This window comes from Oryzias melastigma, linkage group LG17, assembly GCF_002922805.2.
Source record: "Oryzias melastigma strain HK-1 linkage group LG17, ASM292280v2, whole genome shotgun sequence".
In the NCBI taxonomy this organism is placed as follows: Eukaryota; Metazoa; Chordata; class Actinopteri; order Beloniformes; family Adrianichthyidae; genus Oryzias; species Oryzias melastigma.
In genome coordinates, this window is record NC_050528.1 from 12,960,287 (window position 1) to 12,979,936 (window position 19,650).

The following is a 19,650-nucleotide window of genomic DNA, read 5'->3' on the forward strand; positions in this document are numbered from 1 at the left end:
AAGATGCTGAAGGACACGAATAAATAAGTAATTAAATACACATGTCTGCATTTTAAATTGATACGAGTATCGCCAAATCACTTTTTTTCCTACAGCCCTAAACATACATACTTATACTTTTCCCCCAACAGCCTGACGTCCTTATTTCTAGACAAAATCAGACTAGAATTACTAATTTTTAAGATGAAATTGACAAAAGTCACAAATTATGAGTGTTGCGTCTTTATAGATATTACTTAAAATAAAATGTTTTAAGGGTAAACTACTCAAAATATTCTAGATTTACTGTCTTAAAACAAGTTGTTCCATCGTATTAAAAAGTTACAAGTTAGGTTGTCTTATATAATATTAAAATATACGAAAACTAGAAATTTGACCCCTAAAAAATGTGACATTTTGTGTTTTTGCAGAGTTCTTAAAGCATTAATATGAAATCTGGGACAGTTCAAGATTGGGAAAGGAAGTTCAAGTTTAAAAAATGTATATCCATCTATCAGCCATCCCATTGAGGGGGGAAAGTGAATTAGGGTGCAACCTGAACAGATGGTCCAACTCAGGGCCAGCTAAAGTCCGTGAACTATGCAGGACAATTGGAGACGCCAATCAACCCATGAAGCGTGAGTTTGAACGGTGGGAAGAAGACTGGGCAGTGAAAGAAAAAACTCCACAAAAAAGGTCTCAGCTGGGATTTAAACCCTGCTGAGTGCTAACCACTCCACCACCGGGCACCTCCCATGTTCTCCATCGTCTTCTCCTTTCTCCTGCTGATTCTCCCTTTCTGCTCCGTCAGCTGAGATGCGCGCGGACATTCAGTGACTGACAGCCAAGTGTGCTGGGGTGAAGGAGCGGCCGCATGCACGCGCATGCAGCGCCCGTCACACCCTCTGTTTCTTGAGTCACAGGTGAGTAACTCAAGGCAGGTCGGTGCGCGCGCGCCGCCGCAGAGGCAATAAAAGCGGTGCTCTGCGGCTGCGCGCTGATTCCAGCATGAAGAGGCGCGGCGGTCTGGTTCTTCTCTGCGCTCTAGCAGCCGCGCTCTGCGTGGCGCACGCGCACGGACACTCCCGTAAGTCTTTAAACTTTTCTAAGTAAAATAACGTTTGTTTTTTTCTGTTTTCTCAACGCTGCTGCGTCCGACTGAGTACCAGAGTAACGTAGGATTACTCTGATACTCTTTTTCTGACTCAGAACCAGGAGCAGCTTCTCTCTCTGGATCAGATGCACAGAAGGGAACATTTTTGAACCTCTGTTCATGAGAAATTAAGGCTTAAATTGTTGATAAACATTCAGATATTTAAAATAATAATTTATAGAGCGACCAAAAATAGATTATAATCACGTTTAAATGTTTTGATTTCTTTGACTAGATGAAATATTTAATGTAAAAAGAACAATAAAGAAAATGTGAAAGGCAGCTATAAAAATTGTTGATAAAATGAGCATTTTGAATTAAAGATGCTGAAAGTTGTTTAAAACTGTTTTTTCTGAAGTGAAATATTATACAGGAGAGCTGAAAACTGACAATACTGAGAATTTTAGGTGTAAACACATTTAAGTTTTTGCTAAACATTAAAATATCCCTAAAGAGAAAACACTTAAAATGTAATACATCTAAAAACTAAACAGTTGTTTAGAAATAAGGAAATAGATGCTTAACAATGAATTATATCTAAGTAAAGAAAATAAAAGCAATGTATATTAAAACAGAATTAGTTTACACAATGTTAAAAAGGCTAAATAATTATGTTAGAAAGTTAGAAATGTTCATAAACATACATTTTTAGAATGAAAAGTGAAAAAATATGTGTCTTTTTCTCAATTTCCCTTTGTCTTGTACATTTTTAAGACACTGTCTGTACCTTAAAATGTAGAATCACCCCACAGGGATTACTAAAGTATAAATAATGTTACTTAATAATAATGTGCACTTGAAAACTATAATGATATTGAGCGTATTAGATGGAAAATGCTTAATTTAGTGCTTGTAACTAAATATTAAAGATAAACAAACCTAGAAATGTATAATTCAACAGAAAACTAATGATAAACAATGCTTACTTGTTAAGGAAAAAGGCTAAATTGACACAAAAGGAAATAAAACACAAACAATACAGCTGATAACTGCTGGGAATGAGCGTTTTGAAGGTTAAAAATGGTAATAAATAAATTAATTGATTAGACGTGGGGCTAAAATTGGCTGAAAAAGATGAAGAAGATTACTTTAAATATTTTTTTTTCCTACAATTGTTCCTAAGTACGGAATTGTATCCAAAGAAAAAAAACAAAGAAATGTTAAAACTGATGATATTTGGCTAATTTAAAGTTTAGATCTGCTAAAGTTTTTGTCAAACACCAATGTTTAAAGAAAAATACTAGTGCCGGGAATCGATTTGAAAAAATGAGCTAATCAATTGCTGATATGGACAAAATTAATCGTGATTAAACAACATTATTATTTTTTTTTTTTGTTACAGTATTTGCCTGTCACTTTTATGAAAATAATCATAGTATGAAATCACAAACAAATTTGTACATTTAGAACTTTTGTTTTTATTCTTTTGGAATCTAGAGTCTAAAACTCAGTTTTTGTCAACTTTTGAATTTACTTCGGTATTTTCAATTTGAAAGACTACCTGATTGTTTATTTGGTATCATTTTAATCAGCAGAACTTCTCCTATGTGACACTACCTTTATTTAGTATTTTTTTCATGTTGTATTCACACAATAGTCATAAAATCATGCAAAAACAGAAAATTCTCTGGAAAAATGTGATTTTTCTCCTAAGAGCACTGCTGTTTATTTTACATTTTTCCTTATTATTCTGTTGTTCTATTTTACCAGATTTTTCATTTTTTCCTCATACACTTACTTCATTATGCTTATTAAAAATAATGAAAAAATCTTGCTTGGGAGAAGTTTGATCCAGCTGGATTTCAGGTCGGCCGCTCACAGGTGGGGGCGTGTCTGTCTTCTCTGAACCGTTCTCTGAAACCTTCGCAGAGAACTGCGGAGTTTCCTCAATTTTTAAACAATTTTGTGGAAAATTTATGTCTGTTCCCAACCAAAAATAAAATAATGGTTGGTTTCTTCTTTGGAGTTCTCATAGCGGAGACCTCAGTAACTAATTAATTATGTTTTATTAATCGTGTGAGGTAATGCCTCAACATTTATGGCCCTAAAAAATACATAAAGAAAAGCAAAAAGTTAAAAGAAGCTGAAAAGTCATAATGAAAGCAAAAAAAGAAAAAATTACAAATTGTTTCTGAGCATTAAATGCATCTGAAGAGAAACTGAAAAAACATTTATAAAGCTAGAATTGGGAAATGTTTTTATTTGGGTAAAATGAAAGATTTTTTAAAAGTTAAAGGTAGAATAAACACAATAATTATGACATTAAATTGCTAAACACCAATTTTTGTTCAAAAGAAGACAAAAATGTGTGACAGAGCATTAAACCTTATGGAAGATTTCAAACTTTAAAGGTTAATTTGCTAAAAGTTTAGCTAAAGGCTAAAATTCACCAAAAGAAAAAAAAAGGAACTACAATGAGCTTTGAATGCTAATCTCAGCTTTATCTAAACATTTTTAAGTAGGAAAAAATCAAAATATAAAGACATTAATTGAAACAGACTTTTTCCAAAAGTTCCAGTAAGAGACTGTAAATGTTAATTTAGCATTTAATAAAGGGCCGTGGATCGGAGTTTTGAACCTGAGTTGATGTCTTCTTCGTTGGTGTTTTATTAACACCAAGAGCAAAGATACTGTTCATTGAGACAAAAAAATAGGTCATAACCGGAGCTTCCTGATATCAGAATGAGGAAAAAATGACAAAGAATAAAGGATTTTTCTGAAATCCTCACGTGAATTTGCTTCTGTCAGACTTTCTGCAGCTCCAAGGCTTTGATTCCTCACAGGTGAGTCATAGCCGCTGCTCTGCTCACCGGCTGCTGATCTGAGACATGCGGCAGGAGATGTTCAAACAGCAGAGAAACAAGCTGCTGCCTGCTGAGGAACTGCAGTCAGACAGACAGACAGACAGACAGGAGGTGTCTAATGAGTCAAGATCTGGAAGACTGTTCAATTTATTTTATTTTTATGACAACTTGCTGAACAAGATCAATGTTACATTTTTGCCACAAAAATACAGAGGAAGAGACTACATTTGCTGCCTGGATTGCTACATTTCTTCATGTTATTGTCTTTCAGGATGTCAAACTCACAGTTCACTGCTCGTGTCAAGTCAATCATGATTCATAACTATGTTTAGTCTTTCTGATCTCAAACTGAACATAAAGGCCTAAAACACCAAACAAAGACATGGTATAAACTTAAAGACATTGTAATATCTAAAATCTAATGTGAAGACATAACAAACTTTCCCAAAATTAAGGTAAAAGTCTGAGGAAATATTACAAAGATTCTCAAATTAATCAAAGGCATAAATGGCAATGTTAAAATAAAATAACCTTTTTTTTATTTGGAAGGAAATGCTTGTAAATTCTAATGATTTAATGTTAATAAACTCTTGAATTGGACATCCAGCAAATTTAGATTTGGACTGGGTGACACAAACTCCCCCTTTTTGAGTGGGGGGGCAATGGCCTCACAGCCAAGGGTCAATATATTGAGGGAAGCACATTAAAAACATTAGAAATGTAAAATAGATGATAAAACTCATAAGACAGGTAATAATAAGTAAATGAGCATTTCGAGGTTCAAAACTCGTTCTTGTGTAGCTGCTACGGTCCTACGACTAGTTTTGGACTCTACATAGACCTAAACCAGGTCAAACTTTGACCAATCAGGAACTCTGATTTTATAGTAACGTATGAATGGCATTTCCTTTATTTCACGGAAGTCCCGAAAATTTGTAAATTGATCATGGGAGAGAAATGAACAATTGTGGGTTTGTCTGACCGGAAATCTGTCAAACATTGGAAAAGAAAAACCTGAAGTAACATTCATGAGATTCGCACCTTTTTGGCATTTTTTTTACCAAATCCCCTCTAACTATAGGTTGTAGACATGCATTAAAAGCAAAAGAAGCCCCTCCCTGCTTGTCCAGTGTGAACACCATTGGCTAAAGGGGTGCTCAGCATGTTCTTGAGTGTGTGTCACATGTCTGGTGTGTTCCTCGCTTTAGGTCTAGACCTTAAACCACCAAACACCCTCACATACCTTTGACATGCTCAAAGTTAGAACTATTATAGGACAATGTCCATAAGAGGATATCTTTATCTTTGTAGGCTTCTGTTGATATGTTGTCAAAAAAATGATCACCTGGTTTAAGAACGATCTTCTTCAGATTCAAATGTGTGGAAATAGAGATACAATCTATGGAGAAAAAGATACACTTTTTAGAACCCAAAGGTCAGACGTACAACAAACACTGGATTAAATGGTTATTTTTCAAGTTTGATGAATCTTTACTCATTTGAAAATCTTTCACTCAAAGTCAAACTCTGAGCAGACGAGTTCAGACGCTGAAAGAGTTTCAAAGACGATAAAACCGTTTTCTGCGTCTGCCTCCACAGGGCACCACTCCCAGTACTGTCAGTGGGATGGGTGGGGGCTGCGCTGCAAACAATGCAAAGACGGCTTCTACCTGCAGAGGCCAGGATTGATCTGCACTCCCTGCAATTGTCACCCCACAGGTGAGACACACAGACACATTTTAACTGGAATGATAAACTCTGACATCACTCAGAGGAATCTGAACAAAATGAAGCCTGAAGTGGGATGAGTATGATGGCGGTTTTCACGTAAGTCTAAGTGAAGCACCCTCTTTATAAGCAAAAAGCTATAGTTATACAAGCAGTAATGAACGTCAAAATTCCTTTGCTTAGCAAAAATAAATAAATAAACAGGAAAATGGACACTGACTGTCAGTGTAATCTCATTAAATCTGTAGGAATCTCTTATCTGATTTGCAAAGCTATGGTTCTTATTTACATTGTGAACGTTTACCCAATCTATGATGCTACCATATTCTGGGCGATATCAGGTTGGTACTTCTTTATCAGGCTGATGGAAACATTACTGATGTGCAGCAATGATTAAAGGGACATAAAAGGTTCTGGAGGAGCTAAAATTGAGTCATAGAACCCAAGAGTTTCACTTCAGATATTTGCTTTAAGCTAAAGTTGATTAAAAATGAAATAATAGAAAATAAAGCCAAAAGGTTTTACACATACGGCTTTAAATACACCCTGTGACTGCAAAGGGATACCTTGGGATAAGAAAATGGATACATTTATAATATAGAGGTCAATGTTTCCTCCTGAAACCAGTCCCTAGTGGTCTTTGAGAATCTGCAACATTAAAACTTCCTAGTTTGCTTCAAATCTGGGATTGGTGAGATTATACCTGTCCTTGCTTCATGATGGCTAGGTCACAGCCTAACTGTTATGCTTCTCCTACAGGGGCCATCAGCGCCACCTGTGACAGCAGGGGGCGGTGCAGCTGTAAAGATGGCGTCAGTGGAGAAAAATGCGACCGCTGCTCCAATGGAATAATGGGTCCAAATGGATGTTCACCAAGGTGAGGAAAGAGAAGCTCATCACCAAAGTTCCATCAAGACCTCCAGCTGATACTAAAACCTGGTCAGAACAGATTTCCTTCTACTAAAAAGGAAAAATTGGTTCTGGGCAAGGTCTGGTTTCTTTGAAAGTCTGAGGGAAGACCATAACAGCAGAAAACACTGGTCTTTTTTGTTTTTTTTTTTTAAATCGAGCTTCCAGTTCAAGCCCTGATTTAGCCTTAGCTTCAATTGCTGGCTCTCTAGCCTGCTCCTAAACAGACTCTAAGTGACCAGAGCAAAGGAAGAGCCTCTTTGGGTTGGTCAGGTGAATAAGTTGGAGAGGAATCTTAGAATATTGAACCTTAAATCCAGAGAAGAAAATACTTCATATAAACTATTTTTAGTCTAAAGAGGCAACCAAGATTCAGTGATTCTGATCATCCTCTGAAACTCCAAACATATTAGTGCCAGACATTCTCTCTGTTTAACACCATCAGGTGATGAAGAACATGTTAGAAGAACAAGGGAACACACGAACAGCTCTGCATTTCTGGATTCTACCTGAGTTTCTTTCTTCAGCATACAAACTTGTTAACACTGAACTACTTCTGTGAAAGAAAAGAGTGGAACCAGTCGAGAACTGATCCACCAGTTTATTTTTAAAGGAAACGGGGAACCAGGGAGCTTTTGAAGTTGTCGACTCTTATTTTTTGTGTCTTCCAGACGTCAGCCCAGAGAGGATTCTGGGAATTTACCATGTTTCTGCTATGGACACAGTAGTCGGTGTTTTTCACAATCTGGCTTCTCCGTCCACAACATCAGCTCCACCTTCACCTCTGGTAACTTTGGACCTTCTGAGCTTTTCCTGGCTGCATGTCCGTTCACTAGAAAAGCACCAGAACTGTTGGATGTGTTTCAGGTTCTGAGGGTTGGAGGGTGACCACAGCAAAAGGTGACACCCCCCGTGACGTTCTCTTCCGCTGGTCACCCAAATACCAGGACTTAGAGGTGATATCCAAAGAAAGTCTGCCCATTTACTTGAGCGCGCCTGGTGAGACTAGCTCCGCCTCCTCCGTGTCTGTTCATCTCCCTCGTGTCATCCTGATGGATCCTTTGTTCTCTAGACTCTTACCTGGGAAACCAGCTGCTGAGCTACACTCAGAACTTCTCCTTTGGGTTGCGACTGGACCGTGGAGTACGTCGCCCATCAGCTGCTGACGTGATTCTGGAGGGAGCTGGTTTGAGGGTGTCGGCCTCTCTGGGGGACCTGAGCTCCATTGTGCCTTGTGGTCAGAAGATTGGCTATAGCTTCAGGTCAGTCTGAAGGTCCACCATAAGAGTTGAATCGGAGAGAGGAGAATTCATCTTCATGATAATTCTGATGGACATCTGTTCATGGAGATGATTAGATGATCATTAGACTAGAATTTCATGTCCACACTGGCTCTTATAATGTTCTTAAACGTCTGCTGAACAGGCTGGACCAGCAGCCGGGCAGCGGATGGAGGCCTCCACTGTCCCCCTTTGAGTTCCAGAAGCTTCTCCAGAACCTCACAGCCATCAGGATCCGGACCACGTTTGGAGAAGCCGGTGAGCTCTTTTATTTCTACTTCTGGTCTGGCTGTCTTTGTTCAAATGCTTCTTTTCCTGCTCACACACCGCTACTTTCATTCTCTGACTCGTGAAGGAGAGGATGTGTGTGCACTTACAAAATTCTTGATTTGATCTTTTCAGGACGTGGTTACCTGGACAATGTCAATCTAGTGTCAGCTCGGCGTGGAAGTGGTGTCCCGGCCCAGTGGGTGCAGACCTGTATCTGTCCTCCGGGACACGAGGGCGACTCGTGTGAGCGCTGCTCAGCCGGGTTCAGGCGCAGCATCCCTGCGGATGGAGCATTCAGTCCCTGCAAGCCTGGAGACCCAGAGAACCCAGACCGTTTCTCTGCAGATGAGACACCCACTGTTCAGCGCTGCCAGTCAGGGTTTTACAAAGAGCCAAGGCAGGGGGGCGCATGTGTGCGGTGTCCCTGCGCAGAGGGAGAGTCCTGCTCACTGCCTCCTGGATTTGTTGAACCTCGCTGTGACCGCTGCCCAACAGGAACCAGCGGTGAGTCCAGACCTCCAGGCCTGCTAGAACAAAGCTGAAAGTTTCACCTAAAGAGTTTTTATACAACAGAAAGAACAGACACGATCAAAACAGAAATGCCTTTTGTTACAAATGTGGAAAAGCTACCTCTCATGGTGCAGAGGTAGAGTGGTCAACCTTCCCATGTGTCCTTGGGCAAGACACTGAACCCCACATTGCTTGTTACAGTTGAGGTTGGCACCACTGTTAGGTAGCAGAACCACCATCAGTTAGTGAGTATGTGTATGGGTGACATGTGTTCAAGAATGCACCTTCTTGATTTGATCTTTTCAGGACGGGGTTACCTGGACAATGTCAATCTAGTGTCACGTAGCTGATACTAGATTTTCAGCAAGCTGACACTGTAGCTTTACTGTGAAGGGCTTTGAGCTGTATATGTCATTTGCTGCTAAAAAAAAAAAGCTCTGGGAGACCCCAGTTCCTCTGTAGAAATAGATTGATCAACTCTCCCCCAACCCCCAAAATCTACTTGCTTGCTTGTTTTCCAGTTGACTCTCCCCAGTTCCCTGTAAGGTATTTAGAGCAGGTTTGTTTGGCCTATCAGAAGTCAAGTATCCTGGTTCAGAATAAAGTCAGTTGACCTGAGGGACGGTTGAGGCCTAACTGATGCAGATCTTCACTCTGATACCATTAATCCACGAGCCTGTTTCCAGTGGAGGATTAGTCTGTTCTGACTGAAGAAGTGTGACAGTCTCCAAACATGACAATAGCAAAACAGTCAGATGTTTTTCCCTGACTCCAGTAAGAAAAACAACAGCTTTAAAGACAGAAGTAAAAAGTTAGCTAATTTGCAGGAAAAAAAATGTTTAGACATGTAAAAGGGGGAGTCATCCGCATAGAATAGAGTGTTTCTGTGGGAACAAATGAATCAAACTGGAGCAGAACTTTGTGAAACACCATCATTGACTTGTTGGATTTCTTATCTGGACGTAGCCAAATATTAGCAAAAGTTACCTTGTAAGAGCAATGTGCTCATGCTGGGGTTTTGTGTCTCCAGGTCCTGGATGTGACACCTGTCTGGAAGGATTTTATGGTGACCCGGCCGGTTCCACAGGCCAACTGCGACCCTGCAAACGTGAGAACACAGTTGTCTGTACCGTCATGAATGTAAAGAACACAGATCTTAATGAAAACATGCATGGCTGCAGCTTATGTGGTGCTGCATGGAGGATTCTTAAGTCCAGATAAATACCTGTGACTTGGAAGTTTATTTTTTGACATGCCGATAAGACAGAGTTTGACTCAGTAACATTAGAAACCTTCGTTTAAAGTTTTAATGGTTATTCTAAATCATTGATGATTCCAGATCATTTCATTGAGGTTGTGCTTACGAGTTTTACCTGTGCTGATGTGTTGTATTATTCATTTTTTTTTTGGCCAGCCTGTAACTGTGACGCTCAAGGATCCGAATCGGTACAGTGTGACACATTTGGCCGCTGTCGCTGTAAGCCGGGCTTTGAGGGTCCAACATGCCGCAGGGCTAGTTGTCCCGCCTGTTTCAGCCCTGTCCAAAGAAAAGTGAGTCCATCTCCTGAAGACAAACATTTTTGACAATTTTTTTTTTTCTGATGAGTGCCTTGGTTTCTCAGAGGGTGTGGCCTATTGCTAGGGTGTTGAAACAGAAGCTGTTCGACTGTGTTTCAGGTGGAGGAGAACGCCGCCAAAGTAAAAGAGCTGGAGAGGCTGTTACCAGACCAGGACTCTGGTCCAAGGCCAGGTGACTCCTCCAAGATGGAGGCCGCACTAAAGGTCACAGAGGAGCTGCTGAATTATCTGCAGGAGACCACAGAGGAGCTGAAAGGTTGGTATACACACACAACAGATGCACAAAAAGACACACAGACAGATACACAAGCAGTCACACACTAACAACACATAAACAAATAGGAGTTTTCTCTTTTTCTCTTTTTGCACGCATATGTTTTCTCCTGGCAGTCCTACTTCTTCATACAGTCCAAAAATATACCTTATCTTTGCCCAATGGTTGCTAAGCTTATGGATGGATGGAAAGACAGAAGAATGAATGGATGGATGGCCACACAAATACTCCAAAAAACATACAAACAGAAAATGACCAACACAGAGACAAGCAAATACATAAAGAAAGACACAAACAGAATACAAGCGTTGTGTTATTTTTAATGTTTACAATATAAAAGATATCATTTAAAATAATGACATCAATGTGATAAACTCTGCATCAACCATTTACCATGTTTGGGATTTTTCAATTTTTATCATAGATCACAAAGTCTTTGTCTACTTTAGCATTTTATCTTCAGTTTTATGATCTGCTTTGCCCTTGCTGTGTGTTTACCTGCTTCATGTCAAGTGTGAGTTTTTTATTTTGGATCATTTTCATGTTTACGTGTAACATAATATTATTATATATTTTATATCAGCACACGATTTATTAATGCTCTGTGTTTCCATTTTAAACATGTTGTGCACAAACATGTGCTTCGTTTATATTTAGCCACTAAGGTAGCATTATTCATTGTTTTTTATTTCTTTGTTAGTGATACTTTAGTAGATTGTTGGTTTGTACTATTTTTGATTTTATATTTTTGTAAAACAATAACAAGTTCTAATACTGAGATGTTTCAAATGTTCCCTCCACAGATGTTCTAGTTGTAACTTTTGCCGCCTCTAGTGGACTTTAGAGGAACTGCAGCTGAGCACTTTCAGTCCCAATTCAAACTCTTCTATTCTTCAATCCAATAGAAATAGAGAAAGGACTGCAGGGTCGACTGTCGTCTGTCAGACGGACTCAGCTGACCGAGCGGCAGGACATCCAGGACATCGCTCGTGAGGTCGACAGCATCGTAAAACAACGACAGACTTACGAGACAAAGGTGAAGGAGGTGCAGGCCCTGCTGGAGGTGATGGAACAGAAGATGGAGGAGGGAAAGGCCAAAATCCGATCAGTCGTAAGGATTCACACTAATGCACATCAGAGCTAAACTCAAGTGAAGATGTAAACATCTTAAAGCTGAAAATGCAAAAAATGTGTTAACCCCTTCATGCCTGACTTTATTTCCAAATATATACAAAAATATTCTTCAGTATTTTTTCCATTCAATGTGATGCTAAATTAAGTGGGGTTCTGGATGAAATGGTGCATTGCATTTGTGCTAAATGTTGTTCAAGGAGTGTTCAAGATTTTCAGTTTCTGTCCAAAGACATTCATGAACAGACTCCTGAAGTCTTGCCTGGAGCATAAGGACTAAAGTCATGTCCAATGTTCTCCGGTAGGAGGTTCCAGTTAGCGATGCTCCACTAAGTCCAAACAACCTGACTTCCCTGGTGCCGAAAGCCTCCAGCCTGGCTGACCAGTGAGTAGTGATAAAAACAGATTAGTGTTTAATGTCTTTGCCACCCTAATCACTCATTGTCCAATAGACACCAGAAAAAGGCAAACGCTGTGGAGCGAACAGCCAATGAGGCGCTAAGCGACTCGGAGAAGAGTCTGGCTCTGCTGAGGACTCTGACTAACCGAGAGAACAAAGTCAAGGAGCTGATCGGGGATCTGAAAGCACTGTGAGTTGTTGGCTGGAGGCAAAACCCTTCAGAGAAAAATTTTAGATTGAAGAAAATACCTGTTTACAGGAACGAGCAGAATTTGTCTGAGGTCAAGATTCTGGAGAAGGAGGCGAGCCGCCTCAGCGACGAAGCCACAGAGGAGAGCAAAATGGCCGACGACATGTTGAAGGACATCGCCATCATGGAAGGGAAGATCCCGGGATCAGGAACGGTAACGGCTGCTTTCACTCATTCCTCTCTTTTTTAGTGTTGAGGATGATCCTTTGTTGTGTCTTTAACTCCATAAACCTTCATGATGCTCAGGAGCAGATCGACGCCATGGCTGCCAGGCTGGACGAGACAAAGGAGGCTGTGAATAAGAACATCTCAGACCTGGAGGATCTTCAGACTGTGGTCCAACAAGAACAGGCTGCAGCCAGAGACCTGCTGGATGAAGGCAGAGCTGGCCTCCAGGTAGGAAACCACCATCACTGATGGATGGTTGAAAGTAGGAATGTCCCAATCTGATCACATGACTGATGACCCAACAGAAATCGGATGTTAAGCTCCTATCAATGACTGGATATTAAATTTATTCTTATTATGAACAGCTTTTTTCCCAAAGTTTATTCTGGATAAATACTTCACTGAAGTGTATATCATGAATGGATCATGACATTTCATTGTCATGAAGCTCAGCAGAATTTCAACAGGAGGCGCTCGTTGGTGAGATATTCCGAATCTGAATTCTTCCCCTACAGCTTCTCCCCACCCCTAAAGTTGTAGGGACTTGTCTGAGGTCCAAAAGTCCCTACAACTGGAGGGGTGGGGAGAAGCTGTACGGGGCCGAAATAGTTGTTTAGGAGGAAGGCTGAAGAACTTGATGAATAAAAGTTACTAACTTACTTAGTGCTGCATAAATGTAAGTCATGACCTTGTCTTGCCCTGACCTTTTTAAAGTTCTAAAATCGATGTTGTATTTTCCGAGCACTGCAAGCTACACGCTGGGGGTGGGCATATCAATCTGAGTATCACTAGTATCGATACCAAGGAGAAGTATTGACACTAGCATCACGAGATCAATACATTCAATACTTTTGACGCAGTTTTTCTACGTACAGCAAAGAGCTTAAATTTACCCACAGATTTCATGCGAGGGCATCATCTATCTGACTGCAGTGTGTATATATATATATATATATATATGTTTGTGTGTTTTGATATTTTATTACTGCCTTCATTTAAAAATGTTTCAGGAATTGTTATACTTATATTTTTACATTTTTAATTTAGTTTGGCGCAAATTACCGTTTTCTTCTTACTTTTATTCTCTCATACCAATAATATTCAGTTCTTTATGTTAGATATTTGATGTATGTTCAGTTCAGATTGTTGTAATTAGCTAACAAACATTTTTGTTAACCGAAAGTCTTTGTTTTTGGGTGTTACTAAACACTTACTTAACCAAAAATCACATATTTCTGAAATTATTCTTTAATACAACATTTCAAGAAAAAGAATTTTGGAATCAATATTGCAGATACTGGCCCTGTAATTACTTGGTAATGGATTGATGCCCAAACTTCCAGTATTGCCCACTCCTACAATCCACTCACATAGATCACCGCTGACTTCTGATGACGTCATCAAGAGTAGTAACATTGAAATTTGAGGACACTCTTTTTCCAAATCTCTCTGGATGGCTAAATGTAATAGGTAGGGGGAAGCTGTAGGGGAAGAATTCGGATTCACCCCAACTGTTCCTATTGCTTTATCTTTACGCAGACAACGACCTACAAATGCATTTTAACAGAAAAAGATTGACTCTGTGCTTCTTTTTACTGAGAAAGACTGTCCATGCTGCCAACCAATAGACTGTTTTCAGGGTCTATGTATAAAAACGTGCGGTCATTGAACGCACATTGAAAATTAATCCAGTTGAACTTTGATCAATCAAGGACTTGCATTTGGAAGTGATGTATGGGGGGCGTCCCTATTAATACACAGAAGTACCAAACATTTTCATATTGATCATGGAGGAGAAACTAATAGTTGTGGTTTGTGTCCAGCCAGAATTATATGACACAGAGTCTTTCGTATATCGGAATAGAGCTGTGAGCTGTGATATTTTATATCGAGCCTCGTCCAAACACCATGGTCTAAATGTGTGTTCAAGAAGGCATTTTTATCACTTTCTTCCCATTCCTGATGTAAACCTGATGTGCAGGAGTTCAACAGACTGCTGGACAGAGTCAATGGTGCCAAGGCTGTGACGGAGGAGGCTCTTAAACGCATCACCATTAACAACAATAAGCTTGACGACGCCCTCAGTGGCCTGAGAGGTAGATGTGCTCACTATGAAACTGACACGTGTCTTTCAGCTGATTTGGAGACGTTCCTGTGTCGTGTAGTGGTCAGAAAATCACTCAGGTGTGTCTTACTTCTGTGCAGACTTTGAGCAGCAGGTGGATGGCAGCAAGACTCTGGCTGATGATGCCATCAGCCGTCTCCCAGGAATAAACGGCACCATCCAGAGGGCAGCTGGAAACAACGCCAGGACCCAGTCTGTGCTGGCAAACGTGTCTGCAGACCACAGTGAAGCTCTAGCAGCCATTAACGCGCTGAAGGACCAGCTCAGCGGGCTGAAGGTAGGAGGAGCTTGTGTCACCTGAAGCTAGCAACATGTGGACAAGCAAACAGCTTTGTGATGATGCTTCAGGAGGGCGTTGGAAATCTGCCGGATCACTCCGGGTTGGAGGGGGGAGCCGCCACACTCAACACTGAGGCAAAAGACCTGAAGACGGAGGCAGAGCAGACAGCTAGAGACCTGGAGGAGGATCTGAATGAGGCCAGAGCGTTAAAGGATGACGCTGAGGAGGTAATGTTTCTACATGCACCCTCCACCCCTCCCTGGTGGAGTTTCATCAAAAGACATGCTTCCTCTGCAGGCGGCTGTGGGAGCGGCTGCAGCTTCAGACGGAGCCAAGCGTGGCAGAGAGGCGGTGGCTCGAACCCTGCAGGACATCAACAAGCTGCTGGCTGACATGGGTGAGTCACTAACAGGGTGTTATGTTTGGCCAGCAGGGGGCGGTATACAGAGCTCCCTCAGCCTCTGGGAGCACCTCTGTGAGCTCATGTTCTCCTCCTCTCCTCAGAGCACTCTGCTGTGGATGAAGATCAGCTGAAGCAGCTGGAGGACTCCCTGTCCAGAGTTCAGGAGGAGGTGCACGGCCGTCTCACGTCCCGGCTGCAGGACATGTGGGAGCAAGAGGGCGCTCAGCGCCGCCACCTGTCGAGGATCAGCCTGGACTTGGACCGGCTCCTGGTTGACGTGACTAACCTGGAGGACATCCTGAATGCGGTTCCCAGTGGATGCTACAACACCGACCCCATCGAGGAGGCCTGAATGGCGCCCCCTTCAGGTTCCTCAATCCAGATCCTGTTTGAGATGAAGATAAAAGTCTTCAATAATTTAGACAAAAAGATTAAGCTGCTACAACCAGAGTTGCCTTCATGGTCTCATGGAAATATCAGCTTCAAAGGGATCTGCTTTGCTGTTCTCTGGTACTGACACCTGTTTTTACTACACCAGACGCTTTTGTTATTTATTCAAATCTTCAAAGAAGATTTTTGAAAAGACTATTATATTTTAGAGAAAGAGATTTATTCATGGAAGACTTGAAGTTGGAATGATGGAAAAGATGCTTCTCTGAAGGGAATGAATGTCTGGATTTCTGATTTTTAATTTTTATTTTTTACCTGAAGCAGTTATTTTTCTTTTCTGCTTCTTTTCTATGTCGTAATGTTCCTGTAATTTTCCTGATTTGTGTTGTTTCCGAGCCAAACAAATAAATGTTTTTTCTGTTGAGTTGGTTGGATCAGTGTTTGAATCTGGAAACTAAAGACTCTCTGAGAAGCTCGCTGGTGTCAGTGGCTCTGACACCTGCAGCTTTCTAAAGACATGAAGATGACTCCTCCCACCTGCCTGAGCCTTTACAGGTGCTGTTCACCTGAGAACAGAAGGTTTTTTTTTGTCTACACCCACAAACAAAGGAGCAGCAAAAACATACAAATTTATTTTGTATTTATTATTGGTGTGATCAGGACTGGATGAAAGTCACACTTTTCAGATGAGAAAAGAAATGAATGAACAAACATGACATTTTCAGTGGAGCATTGAATCCTATGTTGAATCTGTCATTCTTCAAAGTTACAAGGTTAAATAAGCGTACGATGCAGATTACATTGCAGCTATTTCCTTCTCTCCTTAAGTGAACTCTGATTATAAAAATCAGTTTAGTTCGTACATTAAATACATTTATACAACTTCTGACTGTTGTTGTCAAAACACAACATTTGTTGATATGAAGAACTTTGTACTTTGTCACTTTCATGATCTGTGATTGACAGTAAAACCATTAAATGTTTATAAGTTACAGTAAAATTCTCAGATTATCCTGGAATCTGATCCTGAAATCCCTCCTCCTGATGATGAAAGATTTGAAAGTTCAAAGTCTTGAACAGAAACAAACTGAGGAAACCTTCGCTGCAGAAAGAACTGCAGCTTCTTTAACTGGAATTCTGAAGCAAAATGGCCACGAATTATCTGGATGAAGAAACCTTCAGCTGTTCCATCTGTCTGGATCTGCTGAAGGATCCGGCGACTATTCCCTGTGGACACAGCTACTGCATGAAGTGTATTCAAGGATTCTGGGATGAAGAGGAGAAAATCCACAGCTGTCCTCAGTGCAGGAAGATCTTCACAACGAGGCCTGTTCTGGTGAAAAACTTTACGTTTGCAGCTTTAGTGGATCAGCTGAAGAAAACTGGACTCCAAGCTGCTCCTGCTGATCACTGCTACGCTGGACCTGAAGATGTGTCCTGTGATTTCTGCTCTGGAAGAAAACTGAAAGCCATCAAGTCCTGTTTGTTCTGTCTGGCCTCTTACTGTGAGAAACACCTTCAGCCTCATTTGGATGAAGCTGCATTCAAGAAACACAAGCTGGTGGAACCCTCCAAGAACCTGCAGGAGAACATCTGCTCCATTCATGATGAGGTGATGAAGATGTTCTGTCGTACTGATCAGAAGTGTATCTGTTATCTCTGCTCTGTGGATGAACATAGAGGACACGACACAGTCTTAGCTGCAGCAGAAAGGACTGAGAGGCAGGGAGATCTGGAGGAGAGTCAACAACAAATCCAGCAGAGAATCCAGGACAGAGAGAAAGAGGTGAAGCTGCTTCAACAGGAGGTGGAGGCCATCAATCACTCTGCTGATCAAACAGTGAAGGACAGTGAGAAGATCTTCACTCAGATGATCCATCTCATCCAGAAGACAAGCTGTGATGTGAAGCAGCAGATCAGATCCCAGCAGCAAACTGAAGTGAGTGGAGTCAAAGATCTTCAGCAGGAGCTGGAGCAGGAGATCACTGAGCTGAAGAGGAGAGACGCTGAGCTGAAGCAGCTCTCACTCACAGAGGATCACAGCCAGTTTCTGCTCAACTACGTCTCACTGCCACCACTCAGTGAGTCCACACACTCATCCAGCATCAATGTCCGTCCTCTCAGATACTTTGAGGATGTGACAGCAGCTGTGTCAGAGCTCAGAGACAAACTGCAGGACATTCTGAGAGAGGAATGGACAAACATCTCACTGACACTCACTCATGTGGATGTTTTACTGTCAGAACCAGAACCAGAACCAAAGAGCAGAGCTGACTTCTTCAGATATTCATGTCAAATCACACTAGATCCAAACACAGCACACAGACAACTGTTACTGTCAGAGGAGAACAGAAAGGTGACACGTATGGAAAAACCTCAGTTTGATTCTGATCATCCAGACAGATTTACTGATTGTGTTCAGGTTCTGAGTAGAGAGAGTCTGACTGGACGTTGTTACTGGGAGGTGGAGTGGAGAGGAAAATATGTTTGTGTAGCAGTCTCATACAAGAACATCAGTAGATCTGGAACAGAAAGTGGATTTGGTTTTAATGACAAATCTTGGGCATTAGTTTTTCATTCAGACGGATTCTCATTTCACCACAACAGCATAAAAACTTCCATCTCAGCTCCTGGTTCCTCCAGAGTAGGAGTGTACCTGGATCACAGAGCAGGTGTTCTGTCCTTCTACAGCGTCTCTGAAAGCATGACTCTCCTCCACAGAGTCCAGACCACATTCACTCAGAACCTCCATGCTGGACTGTTGTTGGGTTATCCTGGAGACTCAGCAGAGTTCTGTAAACTCAAATAGTTCCTGAAAGAAGTGAAATGTTTGTTTTTAGTGATTTCTCTGATTTATGTCACTTTGAACTAAACATTTTAACTGTTAATATTCTCTGGAGTCGTGTTTGTAGTCAGAAATAAAGAGAGAAATGAAAAATCTCTAGAATGTGGATTTGAGACATTTTTGAAGATGAATCTCAAACTTTTTGGAGTAAAATCTGTTTTCTTGTCGTTTCTTTGAACTTTGAGATTTGACTGTTTGAGTTGAAATATCACACAAATGTTGTGTTCATGTTTTTGTGTTGTCATGTGAACTGAAGGAATCTGCAACACAAATGGAATCAGAGACGTCACAATCAAAGACTTTCTCTGTGTTTGTTCTACAAAGAAACGACAAGAGAGAGGGGAAGACTGTGTTTGTAGAAAGGAGAACATTTACAATTTTGTTTCCTGTCTTTTTGCTTCATTTGAAAACTTTGGATTGAAGATTTGTGTTTCATGTCTTTGTTGTTTCTGATCATTTGACAATAAAAACATCCTGAATTTTTTGTCTTCATTCCAGAGTTTGTGTGAAATCTGATGAAGAAAAGTGGGAATAATCTGAGGAAGAACTGAGGCAGTTTTCCTGGAACTCCAGAAATGACAGAGTACATGTTTAGAGCAGAAACTTGTATCTGTCAGTCTGAAAACACATCTTGTAATCAAGTAAATGCTAAAAAAAATACTTGAGATAGTAAATTTGACAAAAGCCCTTAAAACAGATATAATTTATAACACCATGTTTTACTGTGCCTTCCCTTTGTGAAACACACTGTTAAGACTAAATACAATGATCTCTTCGGGAGCTGCAGCTGTTTGAGAATTCGCCTGAGCTGGGAATGAAACCATAGCCCAAACAGAAGACAGGTCTAAATGTGTGAACATAGCCTTGTCTCATGGACTCACACAGATGACAGATTTCCTGACTGGCCTTGCCAAGCGATGGGGCTTGGCGGAGTGGGACCGTGGAGCCGAGCTGTGCCACTCGTTTCGAGTGCTTTCCACCCAGCAGTGAGAGAGCTGGTGAGCCGTGTCACTTCCTTTACACCTCCCTCTCGACCATCCATCAAAGTCTTGGTGGCACACCCAGGGTTCCAGGAGGAGTTTGACTGTTTAATTGACTCTGGTTCTGATGGAGATTTAATTTCACAATCTGTGGTGGATAAACTGTATATTCCTGTAGAACCCCAGACTCCTG

The 19,650-nt window shown here is 41.0% G+C and overlaps 2 protein-coding genes across 2 annotated transcripts; both read left to right on the plus strand.

Moving 5' to 3' along the window:
* Positions 1 to 987: 987 nt before the first annotated feature.
* Positions 988 to 16,056, plus strand: lamc2 (laminin, gamma 2). The gene is made up of 21 exons (XM_024268569.1): positions 988 to 1,066; positions 5,536 to 5,655; positions 6,424 to 6,541; positions 7,245 to 7,360; positions 7,441 to 7,572; positions 7,646 to 7,835; positions 7,999 to 8,111; positions 8,256 to 8,627; positions 9,664 to 9,741; positions 10,048 to 10,184; positions 10,311 to 10,467; positions 11,391 to 11,596; positions 11,922 to 12,001; positions 12,069 to 12,206; positions 12,276 to 12,420; positions 12,513 to 12,662; positions 14,416 to 14,530; positions 14,640 to 14,836; positions 14,908 to 15,066; positions 15,137 to 15,236; positions 15,344 to 16,056. Exons 1-21 carry the CDS (start codon positions 988 to 990, stop codon positions 15,592 to 15,594), a joined length of 3,153 nt encoding a protein of 1,050 aa, XP_024124337.1. The 3' UTR covers positions 15,595 to 16,056.
* A 700-nt stretch (positions 16,057 to 16,756) lies between these two features.
* On the plus strand, positions 16,757 to 18,892 carry LOC112144206 (tripartite motif-containing protein 16-like). The gene has a single exon (XM_024268570.2). It carries the CDS (start codon positions 16,780 to 16,782, stop codon positions 18,439 to 18,441), a length of 1,662 nt encoding a protein of 553 aa, XP_024124338.1. The 5' UTR covers positions 16,757 to 16,779; the 3' UTR covers positions 18,442 to 18,892.
* The last annotated feature ends 758 nt before the right edge of the window (positions 18,893 to 19,650 follow it).

Bases quoted from the DNA above. Each gene is read 5' to 3' on its own strand.
- lamc2 (XM_024268569.1), top strand. From the start codon at position 988: ATGAAGAGGCGCGGCGGTCTGGTTCTTCTCTGCGCTCTAGCAGCCGCG. The intron at 5,656-6,423 runs GTGAGACACACA...CTTCTCCTACAG, and splicing joins CTGCAATTGTCACCCCACAG to GGGCCATCAGCGCCACCTGT. The intron at 15,067-15,136 runs GTAATGTTTCTA...CTTCCTCTGCAG, and splicing joins TAAAGGATGACGCTGAGGAG to GCGGCTGTGGGAGCGGCTGC.
- LOC112144206 (XM_024268570.2), top strand. From the start codon at position 16,780: ATGGCCACGAATTATCTGGATGAAGAAACCTTCAGCTGTTCCATCTGT.